We start from the raw sequence: 16,788 nt of genomic DNA on the forward strand, positions 1-16,788 counted from the left end.
TCAGTTGTCAGCATTCTCTGAGTTACACCAAATTAGAGACTAGTTTAATATATGTGGCTGTTAAGATAATACCTTTTTTTCCCTATTTTAAGTTTGTTAGAAAACAGTTTCATTGTGATAACATGCTCAGGGGAGAGGAGACATGGGGAATGTTTGCCGCAACCCAGGACTAAACAAGAAAGGGAACAAGAATGTTGGCTTTAGTATTTGAGGAGGGTATCCTACTCAGTAATGACTGTTCAGGGGGAATGATGATGTGGTGGCAATTACAAATGTTAAGAGACTTGACTATGTGGTAGCATATAAAAGGATAGCACATAGCTCTAGGGTGATAAGTTAATAGCATTTAGAATCAGTATATATATGCAAGGCTGACCATTGATTTGGGGGAGCTGGATGGTTAGGCAAGAACAGGCCAAGAGTACCTCTGTTAAGTCAGAGGCAGTGCTGTAAGGGCTTAATGAACCTATGGAGAAAAACACCGTATGAATGAAATGGTGAGTTAGATAGAGTCTAGTGTAGATATAAGAAAGGAGACTAAATTGGTTCCAGTATGAGGGGCTGTTGTTCCAATCCTGTTTCTGCGACTTAACTTGTGGCCTTGGGCAAATTGGAGACTTTAAGTCGATTGTCTGGGCTTTTGTTTCCTCACTTCTGTGGTAGGGACTTGTCCCTAAATAATTGAGGTTCCCGCTGCTTCACGGAGCCACTTTAGGCTGCTGCAGATGGTGAGAAGAGAATCAGATGGCTAGGTCTTAGGGCTTCCTCTTTTGTTTGAAAAACAGTAACTTTCTCTACTTGTGCATAAGATTTCATTTTGAGGAAGGATTTTCTTGTTTCAAACTTAGAAAGTCATTGTAGGTAACCTCTAAAGTCCCATTCAGCTCTGAGATTCTGTGCTATCTATGCAATTTTACGCTCATCATATGTGTGTATAAAAATTTTTTAAATAATATAGGAAATAATAATAATAATGAGCTTGAGTGCCCCACTCAAGCTCATTATTGACCTCCTCACATTTTAATAAAACTGCCTTCCTCGGTCATTGACATTGAAGACAATTTTTAATATATACTTGCACTATTTTGATGGCTAGTATCAAAAGGGATACAATTCTGGCAGTTAAATACTTTAAATAGACTTTTGTTCAGGGTGGAATGGATTCTAACACAGATTGTGAAAATGCATTCTTGAGTTTTCTCAGATGCAACTGACTTCTAAACCAGTTTTATAAGTAATCATACCTGTTTATAAAGAGTCTTGTTACCATATAGTAACATTTTTTTTCTTCTCATGTGGCATATATATTTTTTTCTCCTCATAATCCTATAATTAAATAATTTCTTTTGGAATGATCACTCTTATTAGTCTCTACCCAACATTATACATAAGCACTAAAAGACAGAAATTCTTTCAAACTGAGAGCAGTTACCTTATATTGATATTTTGGCTATGTATGAAAGTCCTTTGTTAATTAAAGTGTTTGGTAAGTGTGTTCTTGGTAAAAAGGTACAGAGAACCACAAATGCATCATGTATGTAGGGAAGCCACATGCTCCTGTTCAGTTGCTTTTAAAATGGTGTAGTGCTGATGTTTTAATGAGTATTAGAGATTGGAATGAATAATTGCAAATAATGTAGATAGAAAAGTAGTGAAGCAAAATTATTCTTTTTGTTTGAGACAGACTTATAAAGAACATTTAGAAGGGCAGAAACATAAAAAAAAAGAAGCTGCATTGAAAGCCTCACAGAATACCAGCAGCAGCAACAGCTCTACTCGTGGGACTCAAAATCAGCTACGTTGTGAGCTCTGCGATGTGTCTTGTACAGGAGCAGATGCATATGCTGCCCACATTCGTGGTGCTAAGCATCAGAAAGTAGGTGTTTTTTTTCCCACACACCCTTATGTCTTAACTCTCTTTTCTTTTCCATTTTTGGTGGGGGTTGGGGGTAAAGTAAAGAAGTCTTCAAAATTTGAAAATTTTTGAGGGTATTACATGCCTAATGTATATATAAAGGCGACATCAAATAGTCATTGCTTAAGAAAGGAAAGAGTGGTGACCCTTCTTCTTAAAATTGAACTCAGTCATTTTTTTCCCACCAACTGAAATTGAATCATGTAGTTGTTTTCTACCTTCTGTTATGCTTAAGTGTAGGTTGGTATGCATGTGGCCAAGTCATTTCCTCGCTGAGTGGTAGATGGAATATGTATCCGAATCTGTTTCACACAGATTGTTTTGAAAGTAATGAGTTTTTATTTTAAAATGTATAAGAGAAAGAAATACAACAAAGAAAAATATGGTTAAGATTTTCATTTTTTAGGGTCTTTTAGGCAAACTTTTTTTAAAAAATGTACATTCTCTGAGTTTTCTGACAGATAAATACGCTTTTATTTTGTAGGTGGTTAAATTACACACAAAACTTGGTAAACCCATTCCTTCAACAGAACCAAACGTTGTTAGCCAAGCTACTTCTTCAACAGCTGTGTCTGCTTCAAAGCCAACTGCCTCTCCTTCAAGCATTGCAGCAAGCAATTGTACTGTGAATACTTCATCAATTGCAACTTCTTCAGTGAAAGGTCTTACAACTACAGGAAACTCGTCTCTTAATAGCACAGCCAACACTAAAGTATCATCAGTGCCTGCAAATATGGCTGCCAAGAAAACATCTACACCCAAAATAAACTTTGTTGGCAAGTACTGAAGATTCTCTGTTCCTTCTAACTCTGTTAAAGTGGTATTTCTCCTCTACTCCAGTACTAGCTCTTCTACTTATGCAGTTGTCTTCTTTTCTGGGACCTTATTTAATCACATATCTGTATTTTTTTTCTTAAAGTTTTTTCAGTTCCATTTTCTTCAGCCATAGACTTAAAAATATATATGTATTTATTTTACTGTTCCTCAGGCTGCTGACCTAATTCTTACTTTCTCTATTTCCTATCCAGTCCTCAGTCTCTTATTATAGTATTTCAGCTCTACCCTTTTGTGAAATCACCAAAAACCTACTTGCCACATTGAATGGCCAGTTTTCTGTTTCACCCTGTTGACCTCTCTAACATTTGAAACAGTTGACTGCTATAACTTAAACCTTAATTATGTTTCTGTCTCTCTATTTTGGGTCCACTGACTCCTTCTTCAGATATCCTTATTGGTTCTCTGGCTCTCATGTTCATTAGCTGGTAGTATTGCTAAGATTCTGATTCTGATTCTCATCTCACTCACTTAGTATTCATGAGTGGTCTTATCTGTTCCACTGTGTATGTAGTAACTTCAAAATCATTTGGGCAAATTCAGAATGCCCACCTGAGTTCTAGAACCATATTTTAGATATTTCCTGGTCATTGTCTGTATGGTTCTGTTGATGCCTGTTAGTGTCTGTTTCTAACATTTTATCTCATCACAAGAGTACTGTGAAGTAATCTCATAAAGCTGCTGCTTTTTCACATGAAAAAGTCCACTGACATTTTTTCTTACTTGCTGCCTCTTCCAGTTGTTTCTAATCCTTTTGTTTCTGTCACTACAGTATTCTCCAAAAAGTGTCTTTTTCTCTTCATAGCCTCTGCTGTTTTTTAGGCCTTCAAAGCTTCTTCCTCAGAGCTTTGTCTCTTATTGCATCCAGTTTCTGCAACACTTTTATCAAAGTCATTTTGTAAAAAAATATGTATCAAACTGTGTTAATTTCCTGTTTAAAAACTTTCTGTGGCCTTCCCCTTGCATATAAGAAAAATGTCTGTATTCCTTAATTATGTCATCCAAGTCCTTTCACAAATTAACCTCTACCTCAGATATCATTACCTCTACCTCAGTGCTGTGCTGTGCTTAGTCACTTAGTCCTGTCGGATTCTTTATGACCTCATGGACTGTAGCCTGCCAGGCTCCTCTGTCCATGGTATTCTCCAGGCAAGAATACTGAAGTAGGTTGCCATTCCCTCCTCCAGTGGATCTTCCCAACCCAGGGATCGGACCCAGGCCTCCTGCATTGCAGGCAGATTCTTTACCATCTGAGCCACCAGGGAAGCCCTGTACCTCAGTGATAAGTCCTGTTGAATTACCAAGTCTTTTTTGAATTTACCATGGTCTTTTTTTTATTATTATTTGTTTATTTTAATTGGAGGCTAATTACTTTACAATATTGTGGTGGTTTTTGCCATACATTGACATGAGTCAGCCATGGGTGTACATGTGTCCCCCATCCTGAACAACCCCTCCCACCTCCCTCCCCATCCCATCCCTTCCCTCAGGGTTGTCCCAGTGTACCAGCTTTGAGTGCCCTGTTTCATGCATCAAACTTGGACTGATGATCTATTTCACATATGGTAATTATACTTGTTTCAATGCTATTCTCGCAAATCATCCCACCCTCGCCTTCTCCCACAGAGTCCAAAAGTCTGTTCTTTATATCTGTGTCTCTTTTGCTGTCTCGCATATACGGTCATCATTACCATCTTTCTAAATTCCATATATATGCGTTAATATGCTGTATTAGTGTTTTTCTTTCTGACATACTTCACTCTGCATAATAGGCTCCAGTTTCATTCACCTTATTAGAACGGATTCAAATGTGTTCTTTTTCATTGCTGAGTAATACTCCATTGTGTATATATACCACAGCTTTCTTATCCATTCGTCTGCCAATGGACATCTAGATTGCTTCCATGTTCTAGCTATTGTTAACAGTGTTGCGGTGAATGTTGAGGTACATGTGTCTCTTTCAGTTCTGTTACCATAGTCTTTTTAACTCCATGTTTTTGTGTTTTGCTTGTGCATACTGTTCTTTCTGTTTAGACTTAATTCTCTTTTTTTCTGCCTGACCAGTTCATACCTAGCACTCTTAAGCCCAGCCCTGGTGTCATACTTGCTGAAGCTATTCCTAACTGGATCAGGTTAAAGGGTAGTGGCTCCTTTCCTTTACATTCCCAAAATACTCTGTTAACACATTGTACTATAATAATGTGTCAGTCAGTTCAGTCACTCAGTCGTGTCTGACTCTTTGTGACCCCATGAACTGCAGCACACCAGGCCTCCCTGTCCATCACCAACTTCCGGAGTCCAGCCAAACCCATGTCCGTTGAGTCGGTGATGCCATCCAACCATCTCATCCTCTGTCGTCCCCTTCTCTTGCCCTCAGTCTTTCCCAGCATCAGGGTCTTTTCAGATGAGTCAGCTCTTCGCATCAGGTGACCAAAGTATTGGAGTTTCAGCTTCAACATCAGTCCTTCCAATGAACACCCAGGACTGACCTCCTTTAGGATGGACTGGTTGGATCTCCTTGCAGTCTAAGGGACTCTCAAGAGTCTTCTCCAAGACCACAGTTCAAAAGCATCAATTTTTCGGCACTCAGCTTTCTTTATAGTCCAACTCTCACATCCATACATGACCCTAAATTGTTGGCACCTCAAAGACAGCCACACTGTATTATTATGTTACTAGAACTTAGGATAGTGCCCAGTTCCATGGCAAAGGGATATAAACATGTTGTAAGAGCCATGGTGAGGACAGAGAGGACCATTGAATATTATGAGAGAGAGAGAATGGGAAGATAGAGACATGTATTTTCATTAATAGCATAAAAAAGCCAAATGGTTTATATGGTTCTTCAAAATTCTAATCTATTGTATGTCAAGCAGGAGTTTGTTGGTAGAAAAGATCAGAACTTTATCTGGAGTTCTTGTATCAGTTCATACATTACATAAGAAGAAAATTAAAATTACTGTAATTCTTTTATGTTACAGGTGGTAATAAGCTGCAGTCAACAGGAAATAAAACAGAAGACTTAAAAGGAACTGAATGTGTTAAAAACACTCCTGTCACTTCTGTACCAATTCCAGAAGTAAAGCCAGACACAGTGTCAGAACCAGTCACACCTGCGTCTCTTGCTGCTTTGCAGAGCGATGTGCAGCCAGTGGGCCATGATTATGTGGAGGAGGTATTGATTTGAGAATACTCCTGTTGTGAGATTAGATAGGAAGGACGTGTGTCACTTTGTCACAAGTGTGCTTTACATGTAAAATTCATATATTTTAGATTACTTATAAAGGGACATTGAAGGGATCTTTGTTGAAGGTTTTGTGTTTTTTTTTAAGCCTGCCCTTTGAGCTTGCCTAAGTGACATCACAATTTTTTTGTTGAATTTTCTCTTTCCCTGCTGACACCATCACTGTAGTATGTGAAATAACTTTCTGTTTATTTGGCAGGCCTTCTTTTAACATAACCCTTCTACTGTGCCAAACGTAAAAAGTAAAAAAAGATATGAACAGCAGAAATGACAAAGATAGCAAATATTTCTGAACAGTTTCGTGTGTAAAATTTAGACTACTGATTTAACAGATAACTATTTATATGATTTCTCAAGCTGATTAGAAAACTATTCCTGTTTTACAAAATAACTTAGTAAATGGAGGATAAGGAAGTATCAGAAGGGACTTGATAAATTTTTGCTGTTAGTGGAAAGACGAACATACAGTGGTGTAGCCCTGTTCTGCTTTTGCTGTGTTATAGAACAGTTGAAAAGAACAAGTTCTCTAAATTTCAGTGTCTGCATCTGTAAAATTTGGGTATCTCCCAGTGAAGATGTGAAGCTTAGATCAAATAGAGTACCTAAGCACAGTCCCTAGCATATGGTGGATTTTTGGCAAATATTTATTTGTTCCTTCATCCTTTTCCATCAAGAAAAATTATTGAATTATTTGTTTACAAGATGGAAAACTGGGCTGTGTAGTTTATAAGTCATTCACATGCAGTTTTAATTTAAAGTTATAGGTGTTGGGAATTTCCTGGCGGTCCAGTGGTTAGGGCTCCTTGCTTCCACTTCATTGGTCAGGGAACTAAGATTCCACAATGCCAGCATGGTAAGGCAACAAAAAAAAAAGACATTTAAAGGTTAATAAACTTCTAAATAAATAAATAATAAACCTTTAGCTGTTAGTAAGACTTGTATGTCTCAAAAAAAAGTACAGCCAGAACATCTGGCCAGAATACCTTAATAACCAATGATACTGGTTAAGTAATCTTTTTTTTTTTTTTTGGTTAAGTAATCTTAAACTTCAGAGGATTGTGTTTAGAACCAATCTTTAAAACTTGCTGAAGTTTTAACAACTTTTAATAACATTGTAGTCTACTTGTCTTCCTAACTGGTTGTGCAGTTAGAAAAAAATTGACATTGGTTTTCAATAAAGTTGTACATGTATAAAGTCTTGGGCTTTGTAGAAATAAATGAGAATAATGCCTTTGATCATCTTTAGCTCCATTTCCAAGAACAGTACCTGGCAGGAGCAGGTATTCAATAAATATTTTTTCAAGAATTGAAGGTGTCTATTGTATTAAAATCTAAATGTTTACATATAGAGGAAAATAGACAAATACATGGCAACACATCTTGCATTGTACAGTTAAAAATTCTAACCCTGTTCATTTCTGTAGATGTCCTCTTCAAAAAGTATAGACATTGCCCCCCCCCTCCTTTTCTAACTTTAAATTCTGAAAGTTATTTACAACTCATGAGATGGGTTTATAAGTGAAATCTTCACCTATGACATTCCTGTTGTGATTTCTTGACTTTTTCTTTTTTTCTGGACATCAAGGTACGAAATGATGAAGGAAAAGTGATTCGATTTCATTGCAAATTATGCGAGTGCAGCTTTAATGATCCCAATGCCAAGGAGATGCATTTAAAAGGACGAAGACACAGACTTCAATATAAAGTGAGGAAAATTTCAGCTATTTTTCTCTTTCTCTTTTTATATGGTTTGGAACATTCTAGATGCAAAAATAAAGCTTCTAAATATAACTCACTAAGTCCATGAACTCCCACTCTCAGGTTGGCATGTCGTGTCTCACTTAGAGAGTCAGATGTTTAGTTTTTATTGACTAGTTTGTTATACTTAGGGCTTTCCCTGGTGCCTCAGATGGTAAAGAATCTGCCTACAATGCCGGAGACCCGAGTTCAACCCACGGGTCTGAAAGATTGCCTGGAGAAGGGCATGGCAGCCTACTCCATTGTTCTTGCCTAAAGAATTCAATGGACAGAGGAGCCTGGTGGGCTACAGTCCTTGGGGTCACAGAATTGGACACAACTGAGTACCTGTCACCTTTGTTATACTTAAGAAAAAGCAATGTAGTCGTATTTCATTATTTCTAGTGGCAAAATAAAACTTTGACATTACTTGGATCAAGTAACCATGTAAAAATAGTTGCTTCAAAGGAAGTGTTTGAAAGAAGTGTCACGTCTCCATTTCCTTTATCTTAGCAGAATTTCTGTTAAAGTGAATTTTGAGATGAGGAATTTTTTGTTGAAAACACTTCCAAGTAATAAGTTAAGTCTAAATACTTTAAATAAAATTTTTAATTAGGTTGGACTTATGCACTAGATTCATGTTTTCTAAACACAGAAGTGGTGAAGATTAAAAATAATTTGTTAAGGGGCAGTAGTACTTCTATATGAAAAAAAGATTTTAACCCCACACTCGGATATCTAGAAAAATTTATTTACAAACAAACAAAGGAATATTAAATACCCATCAGTCTCCCAAGGATTTCTTTTATTGGTTAACACTAAGTTAAGTACTTTTTGTGTACTAAACTTGAACAACCAAGAATTTTGGGGATGGGAAGGAAGAAAGAACGTTTATGAATGTATTTTGAGTTTTTCTCTGATTCAACTTATTTTACTGCATTTACTCTTATAATAGATTTGCAAATAAAAGCCTCTATGATGAAAGAATATGTGGGATTGTATGATTTAAGATATGTGTAGATTGTTGGAAGGATTGCTGGTTTTTCAAACATCTTATCTATGTTAACAGAAAAAAGTAAATCCAGATTTGCAAGTAGAAGTAAAGCCCAGTATTCGAGCAAGAAAGATTCAAGAAGAGAAAATGAGAAAGCAGATGCAGAAAGAGGAGTATTGGCGAAGAAGAGAAGAGGAAGAACGCTGGAGAATGGAAATGAGGTAGTATTTTTAACTTTTAGTACCCATGATAGGTGGTTTAGACTTTCTAAGAAACTTAGCTGTTCTGAGTATGTGACTCCCATTCAGAGCAATCCAGATTTATATGAAATATTTTTAGTTTTCACTTGTGAGGGAGACACTAGGTCTAGGAAAGAAATGCATTAGAGTTATTCTGGCTATTCTAATATTTGACCATGTCCTTGGTATTAGGACTTATTTTGGAAATAATATCCTTTATATATTTAAATACATAAATAGTTTAAAATCATAAATGCCTCAATTTAAAATAAGCAAAATAGAGCATTTGGTTACATGATAAAAAATATCCTAAATATAAGATTGAGTAGATTCTAGATGTTAATAATGTGTGGGGTTTGTTTTAAAAACTTAGAGGCTACAGGAAAGGAGGAATGAGAAAATATGTTCAGTAGATACAGAAATGTTTAGTTTTATTGATATAACTGGCATATCTTTAAGTGGCACAATTCATTGGTTTTATTCACAGAGTTGTGTAGTTATCAGCACAGTCAATTTTAGAACATCTTTATGACCCACAAAAGAAACCACAAACCCATTTAGCAATCCATACCTATTTCCCCCACCAACTCCTCACTCTATTCTTGGGCAACCACTAATAAACTTCATTTTAGTAGATTGCCTCTACTGGAGATTTTATATAAATGGAATCATAAAACATATTGACTTTTGTGCCTGGCTACTTTTCACTTAGCATGATGTTTTCAAGGTTCGTGTATGTTATTACATATATCAGTACTAATTTTTTTATGCATGCATAATATTTCGTTACATAAATGTGTCACATTTTACTTACCTGTTTATCAATTGATGGACATTTGTGTTATTTCCACTTTGGGGTTATGAATACTGCTGCCATAATTGTTTGTGTACAAGTTTTTATAAACCACTTCTTTTCATTTACATACCAACTTTTTTAAAAAGTAAGCTGAAATTATTTTCCATGGGTATGTAATACTTTTTTGTGCAGATGTAAAATTTTCTTTATAACCCATTTCATATATTTTTAGATATTTAGAGTTTTTTTATAGTATTTCCCTATTTTTGTTATTACATTGACCATCCTTGAGGCAGTATTATTGTATAAATCACTATCAGTTGACACTAATCAAATCCCAGAAGCAAAAATGTTTGACAGATACCTGTACTTTTGCCTGTGCTAGATAGTTTAACTTAGTGATATTCAAACTTTTTGGTCTCAGGACCTTTTATAACTCAATAATTATTGAAGACTCTGAAGAGTTTTTGTGTATGTGGGTTATAGGCTGTCAACATTGTATTAGAAATGAAAACTGAGAAGTTTCAGTATTTAGGAACTTATTTTTATATAACTTTGTATTTGTTTAAATGTAGTTAAATGTTATTAATAATTATAATATTAAATCAGGTGTATTTGTTAATATAATAACATTAAATATAATATGCTAACTATAAATAACTGTTTCTCCACCAGAAATAATGACATTGTTTTACATTTTTGCAGATCTCTTTAATGTCTAGCTTAAGGCAGCCTGATTCTCCTTCAGCTTCTGTGCTCAACAGGTTGTGATAACACATTTTGCCTCTGCATAACTCCACTGTAGACTCATAGGAGAAAGAGAATAGAGAAGGCAAATATTATTTTGAGAGTAACTAGATGTCATGAATCCCCCTGAAGGTGTCTCAAGGACTACCTAGACTACCCAGACCACACTTTGAGGGCTGCTCCTATAATTTATTAAAATATCTACCTGTGAGAAATAGAAACATGAAAGCCAGTTTTATTTCAATTTTGTATTATTGGCAAATTAAATTTTTATTTCATGCTTAATCAGTTAAATTTCTTTTGTGGTGAATTGCCTATTCATTTGTTAACTTAACCTGTTAACAGATTTGTACAAGTACTTCTTATAGCTATTAACCCATTAACATGTTATCTTTAAATAATCTTTACTGTTATTTATGTATCAATTTTTATTTTTTTATGTATTTAAATTTAACTTTCTTCTTATGAAATTTCTGCCTTTGTAATGCACTGGCAAGTTTTCTCTATATCTAGATTATGCCGTTATTTCCTCTTTTACTGCTTTATCAAATATTTACTAAGGACTTACTGTATGCCAGGAAGTAGCATATAGTGTGTTAGGCACTATAGTATACTATGTTTACCAAGTATGAATTGGTAGACAGTTGATATTTAAATATACCCTTACGTAACCTAAACATCATTAGTAATAATAGATTATTCAAAACTAGAATGAACATGGTTTTCCAGAGCCTTCAAGCTGTTTTTATTCATTTTCTCTCAAGACCTGAATAAAATTAGAAGTATGATTCTATCTGTCCTAAATTGGATGACCCAGAAAGCACTGCTTATTCCTGACCTGAAGAAATTGATGGTTTCTACAGTACTACTTGAGAAGCATACTTCTTTCTTATGTTTTGTATTAAATGAATTTGTGTAGTAAAAATTTATTGTTAACAAAAATTTGCTATAAAGACACAACTGCCTAGGGAATTATTGGTATCCTAGTTTGAAGCTGAAGGCAAAGATAGAACTGAGAGGGAGAGAGTCATGTGATGAAAAATTAGATTCCAAAAATGTTGACCATTAAAACAGAGGCTACACGCTAACTGCCCACCAAGTTCAGCCCATGGGTGTTTTATTTGGTGCCCATAGTATTTTTTGGACACCACCATGAATCAACATTTAAAGACCATGAGATTTCACAAAAGTCCTGATTGACCTTGGGATAACCATCTGGTATTCCCTTGTGACAGTAATTAATAGCTGTGCTGCCCTCTTGTCTCTAGCCAGAGCATGTGCTTTCCTACTTTATCATACTTCCCATCATCCTTAGCATGTCCCCAAGAGTGAGATGGGATGTGAGTTGCCATTTATCCCTGTTGTTTTTGCTCATTGTAGAAAAATGTCTTTGTCTCTGTCTGTATCAGATGAGGAAATTAAAGGTTGTCTTAAGAAGTTCTCTCTCACAAAAAAAATAGAGAGCACATTTCTTTAAAGACATGAGGAAAATTCCTGAATGTATTTTTTGAGTCTTTCACTCACACACTATTAGTCTGGCCACATTAGGTAGGCATTTAAGTTTACAATTTCTTCTGTAAAGAGGGAGAGGTTGGAATGAACTGTGAGGTTTCTGGTGCTTGTTTTTTCAACTCTGTCTTCAGACTATGAAATTTTGTTTTGCTTTTATCTTTTGTTTTCTCATCTTTTCATTGGGATTCACTTTCATTCACTAATTGATGAAGGCAAATGTAATCCGATACAGAGGGGGAAAGAAAGGTGTTAGCTAGACTGACTGGGGGGGTTTTATTACTTTCTATATTATTACTGATGTAAATTCTTGGGGTGTATTTTTCTAAGTGGCTTACAGTATCATTCTTTATGTTTCAGACGTTATGAAGAGGACATGTACTGGAGAAGAATGGAGGAAGAACAGCATCATTGGGATGATCGCCGCCGAATGCCTGATGGAGGCTATCCTCATGGTCCCCCGGGCCCATTAGGCCTTCTGGGAGTCCGACCAGGCATGCCTCCCCAGCCACAGGGGCCTGCAGTGAGTGTCCACTTTGTTTACATAGACAGTGAAAGTGTAAGACTGGTTCAGCATTAGAAAAATAAAAGTTTGAAGAGCTAATTTTTAGACTTAATAATATCCAAATCTCAATATGTTTTTCATCTGATTTAGAATTTTCTCTTCTTTTTTTATACTTTCTCAACTCATGTCCTTTTGTGTAAAGACTTTGTAGAATTTCCATGAATCTTTCTTACTTTCAGTATAAGCTAACGGAGCAGATCTTAAGAGGTTTTTTTTTTTTTTTGCCTTTGTTTAGATTATCAAGAACAACTAATTTTGAATGCTGTTGCTTTGGCTTTAGAATTATTTCTGTCTTCCCATTATGTATGGTTTAGAGTCCTTTTTTCAAATCTTTAGCATTCAAAACCTACCACTACTTCTAAATTTAAGTGCATGATAAGGGGTAGGTAGAGTCCATGGGGTCACAGAGTTGGACACAACTGAGCAACTAACACACAAGGGGTAGGTAAATGGTTGGAGATAACACACAGTGGATGTATTAGGAGAACTGTAGAAAAGAGGTGCATCTTGAGAGTCTGCGTTCTGTAGAAGCTAGATAAAAAATACCTGGCTTATGAGGAGCATTTCATATAAGTTCAATCTATAGAAAACAAGATGATTTTTTTTTTCTTTGTTCTGGTGTTCCAGAGAGCACTTAGAAGGAAACAGTCTAAATTCCTGTGCTTTAACCTATTCTTTCTCATTTGTCTTTCCATAGAAGAAGCATTTGTAAAATCTGTTTTGTTAAAAGCAAAACGTTTCAGAACTGTTTTTAAAGTTGTATAAAATGGAGAAGGAAATGGCAACCCACTCCAGTATTCTTGCCTGGAAAAGTCCATGGACAGGAGAGCCTGGTGGGCTGCAGTCCATGGGGTTACATGACTGAGCATGTGTGCACGAGGGTGGAGGGAGATGGGTTGGTAGCAATAAAGTGGTAGAACTAAAAATAAATAAATAAATAAAATAAAATTGTATAAAATGTATTTTCATAACCTTAGATGGTATGTATTATAACTTTACTTGTTTTGAGTGCATAACATACATACCTACTTTCGATACTGTACCTTTCTACAGTTTACATTTTTGTTTTTACCAAAATGGGAAAAAAAGGAAAAGATAGCTTTAAGTGGACATTCAGTATAACTGGTTTTCTTATTGAAAAATGCAACAAGCATATGTGTAGTTGAAAAATAATAGTTTACTTTTGCTTGGAAAACATTTTTTTAATAGAGTTATCTTTTTTCCCCCCATCTCCAGCCCTTACGTCGTCCTGACTCATCTGATGACCGTTATGTAATGACAAAGCATGCTACCATTTATCCAACTGAAGAGGAATTACAGGCGGTTCAGAAAATTGTTTCTATCACTGAACGTGCTTTAAAACTTGTTTCAGACAGCTTGTCTGAACACGAGAAGAGCAAGAGCAAAGAGGGAGATGATAAGAAAGAGGGAGGTAAAGACAGGTGTGTTTTCAGAGATTTTTACTTTTGTATAGTTTTGGTTTTCCTTATGTAGACTTACCTTATACTTGAAATGAAAGTTACAAAGACTGAAAATTTCTCTGGTACCAGTCTACATGTGTTATGCTTATGTTAGGTTTTAAATGTATTCAGCTGCTTTCTGCTGAAATGAAAAATAGTATAATTTCATACAATCTCAAACCTTGTAATTTACTCATTGTATATTAACTTATATAAAACTATTTCAAGTCTGTTTTCAAAGCAGCCATTGTAGTTTTCCAGTTGCATTCAGCTATTCAGTGTTTATTCATTTGTTGCATCTGTTCCATGTTCATTCTTTCTTCTAACAGCTCATTTTATCTTTAACACATTGACCCATAAGCATGAATAAGCTCAAACTTTAACAACATCTTTATATCTGTGTATATTAAACATGACTTTTGTTATTCTAATTTATGAGACAGAAAGGCATTAATGGCCTTTGCTTTGCAGTTGTTCCTGAGAACTTAGCTCTTGATTTATTAATTTTTTCATATTTCTTATCTAAATAAAGGGTATTTCTGAAAATATTAAATGTTCTTATACTATAGTTGATACAAATCTTAATGATGTAAAAATTATTTCATTTACCACTGTGTGTTGAGAGATTATCATGGTTATGGTTAAAAAGGGAAATGTCATAATATAACTTGATTTCACCAGAGCTTTAAAAGGAGTTTTGCGAGTGGGAGTATTGGCGAAAGGATTACTTCTCCGAGGAGATAGAAATGTCAACCTTGTTTTGCTGTGCTCAGAGAAACCTTCAAAGACATTATTAAGCCGTATTGCAGAAAACCTACCCAAGCAGCTTGCTGTAAGTATTATGGAAATGTTCATTTTTACCCCTTGTCTAGTTCAGAAGTTTTTGGCAGGACTAACTGCTTCAGCTTAAACCTAAGCCAGCCTTTAAAGTTTTGGCTTGACTTTCCAAATTGCTTGATTGTACAAATTGGTAGCACAGTTTTCTACTTTGTTTTTTTAGGTTTTATGGTGCTTCTCTTCAACATGAAGCCATCTTGCTAATTTATTTTAAAATGTAAAACTGCAGCACATGTCCTCTTCCTGTTCTTTTTCCAAGATTTGAATCATAAAAGAGAAGACAGTTGTTCAGGGAAAAATTTCATTTTTTGATTTTTTTTTTTTAAACAAAGCACATGTATGTATAGTAAGCTTAAAGTTTTAGAATTCATGCACTTCTTGCCTATTTAGTTGAATACATGTTTTAAATAAAATATAGTAACTAAAATAGAGACTTTCTGATTTGAATTTTCCCAGCTTTATTATGATTACTTTCCATTTGGTGCATGTTATAACGGTAACAATGACTTGTCATTGTCTCTATCCAGTAAGTTGTGGCAAATTCAATTAATAGAATATCCCTTTTTGGTCCTACAAAAACAAAACTTATTTAAGTTTGAATTTAAAAAATTTTTATTACAGTATCTTGTCAGAATCACAGACTGGAATTTAACACAGAGGTTCCTTGAATAATGTATAAAACTTATTTAGGTATTTGAAATTCAAGAATTGGCTTTTCATTGGTAGCATGTGTCCTACAGTAATGTTAGAATAAATAGTACCTGACCACAGCAGACCAGCCGATACCAAAATGGATAGTGAGGCATGCTATTAAACTGGAGCTCTGATGACTCTGTCACTTACTGTTGTTTGCTTTATATTACCATTGTTCCAGAGGTGAGATTTTTTTTAATTGTGGATGAGTCTTTTTAAGCATTAGGAGCCAGGAGAATTGTCATTGTGTGTCTACTTGTTACTATCTCTTGAGGCTGCCAGGGCAGTAAAAGGGAGGAAAAGAAGCTTGAGGACTTTGAAAAATTATGTAATTTGCAAAAAAAAAATCTTAAATTGTTGTGTTTTGTAAAACTACAAAGGAGAAAATGTTATATTCTAACTGAACTAACTAATGCTTTATAGCACATTCTTTACCATCTGAGCCATCAGGGAAGCCCAAAAACAAAATACAGTTTCCACATCAATTTGTACTTGTACAGTGGATAAGCAGGAGAGATAGAATTATCATCATCACTGTCATAGTTAACATCTACATGATACTGTGTGCCAGGCACTGTTTTCAGTTCTTTGTGTAGTTAATTCATTCATTCTTCTTAACAGTCTTACAGGTTAGATAAATTTTACTGTTCCCATTTTATAAAAACAGGTATGGGGAGTTAAATATTTGCCCAACTTCACATCATTAGTAAAGTAGCAGAGCTAGAATTTGAACCTAGATTGTTGTTGCTGTTCAGTCACTAAGTCATGTCCAACTCTGCGACCCCATGGACTACAGCACGCCACACTTCCCTGTCCGTCCCTATCTCCTGAAGTTTGCTCCAACTCATATCCACTGAATATGATGCCATCCAACCATCTCATCCTCTGTCGCCCCTTCTCCTACCCTCAGTCTTTCCCAGCATCAAGGTCTTTTCCAGTGAGTTGGGTCTTCACATCAAGTGGCCGAACTATTGGAGCTTCAGCATCAGTCCTTCCAAGTGAACTTAGATCGTATACTGGGAGCACTCCGTGTAATTTCTAGAGTCTTCCTTTGTTCATATATACTGAAGCTTATTACATGTATACTAAATTGCAGTGAATCCTGTTTTGTTTTGCTTTTTCTGTTGAGCAAGACTTTCTGCTCCCTGATTTATTTATTTTTTTTTTTTCCGCTCCCTGATTTAAAATGTAGCACTGGGAAGACCCAGAGGGATGGGA

At 35.5% G+C, this 16,788-nt stretch overlaps 1 protein-coding gene across 3 annotated transcripts in view; it reads left to right on the top strand.

Moving 5' to 3' along the window:
- ZFR (zinc finger RNA binding protein) overlaps positions 1 to 16,788 on the top strand; it is an 82,192-nt gene that overhangs the window by 40,850 nt on the left and 24,554 nt on the right. For all 3 annotated transcript variants that reach the window (XR_009690509.1, XM_061129274.1, XM_061129275.1), the window contains 8 exons: positions 1,685 to 1,876; positions 2,400 to 2,691; positions 5,731 to 5,924; positions 7,579 to 7,698; positions 8,800 to 8,945; positions 12,376 to 12,538; positions 13,817 to 14,022; positions 14,722 to 14,872. Coding sequence is in view for 2 of the 3 variants with exons in the window: in XM_061129274.1 (XP_060985257.1) it covers positions 1,685 to 1,876; positions 2,400 to 2,691; positions 5,731 to 5,924; positions 7,579 to 7,698; positions 8,800 to 8,945; positions 12,376 to 12,538; positions 13,817 to 14,022; positions 14,722 to 14,872 (1,464 nt within the window). In the remaining variant the exon portion in view is untranslated. The remainder of the gene's footprint in view (positions 1 to 1,684; positions 1,877 to 2,399; positions 2,692 to 5,730; positions 5,925 to 7,578; positions 7,699 to 8,799; positions 8,946 to 12,375; positions 12,539 to 13,816; positions 14,023 to 14,721; positions 14,873 to 16,788) is intronic.

The sequence above is a fragment of the Dama dama genome, chromosome 25, assembly GCF_033118175.1.
Source record: "Dama dama isolate Ldn47 chromosome 25, ASM3311817v1, whole genome shotgun sequence".
Classification (NCBI taxonomy): Eukaryota; Metazoa; Chordata; class Mammalia; order Artiodactyla; family Cervidae; genus Dama; species Dama dama.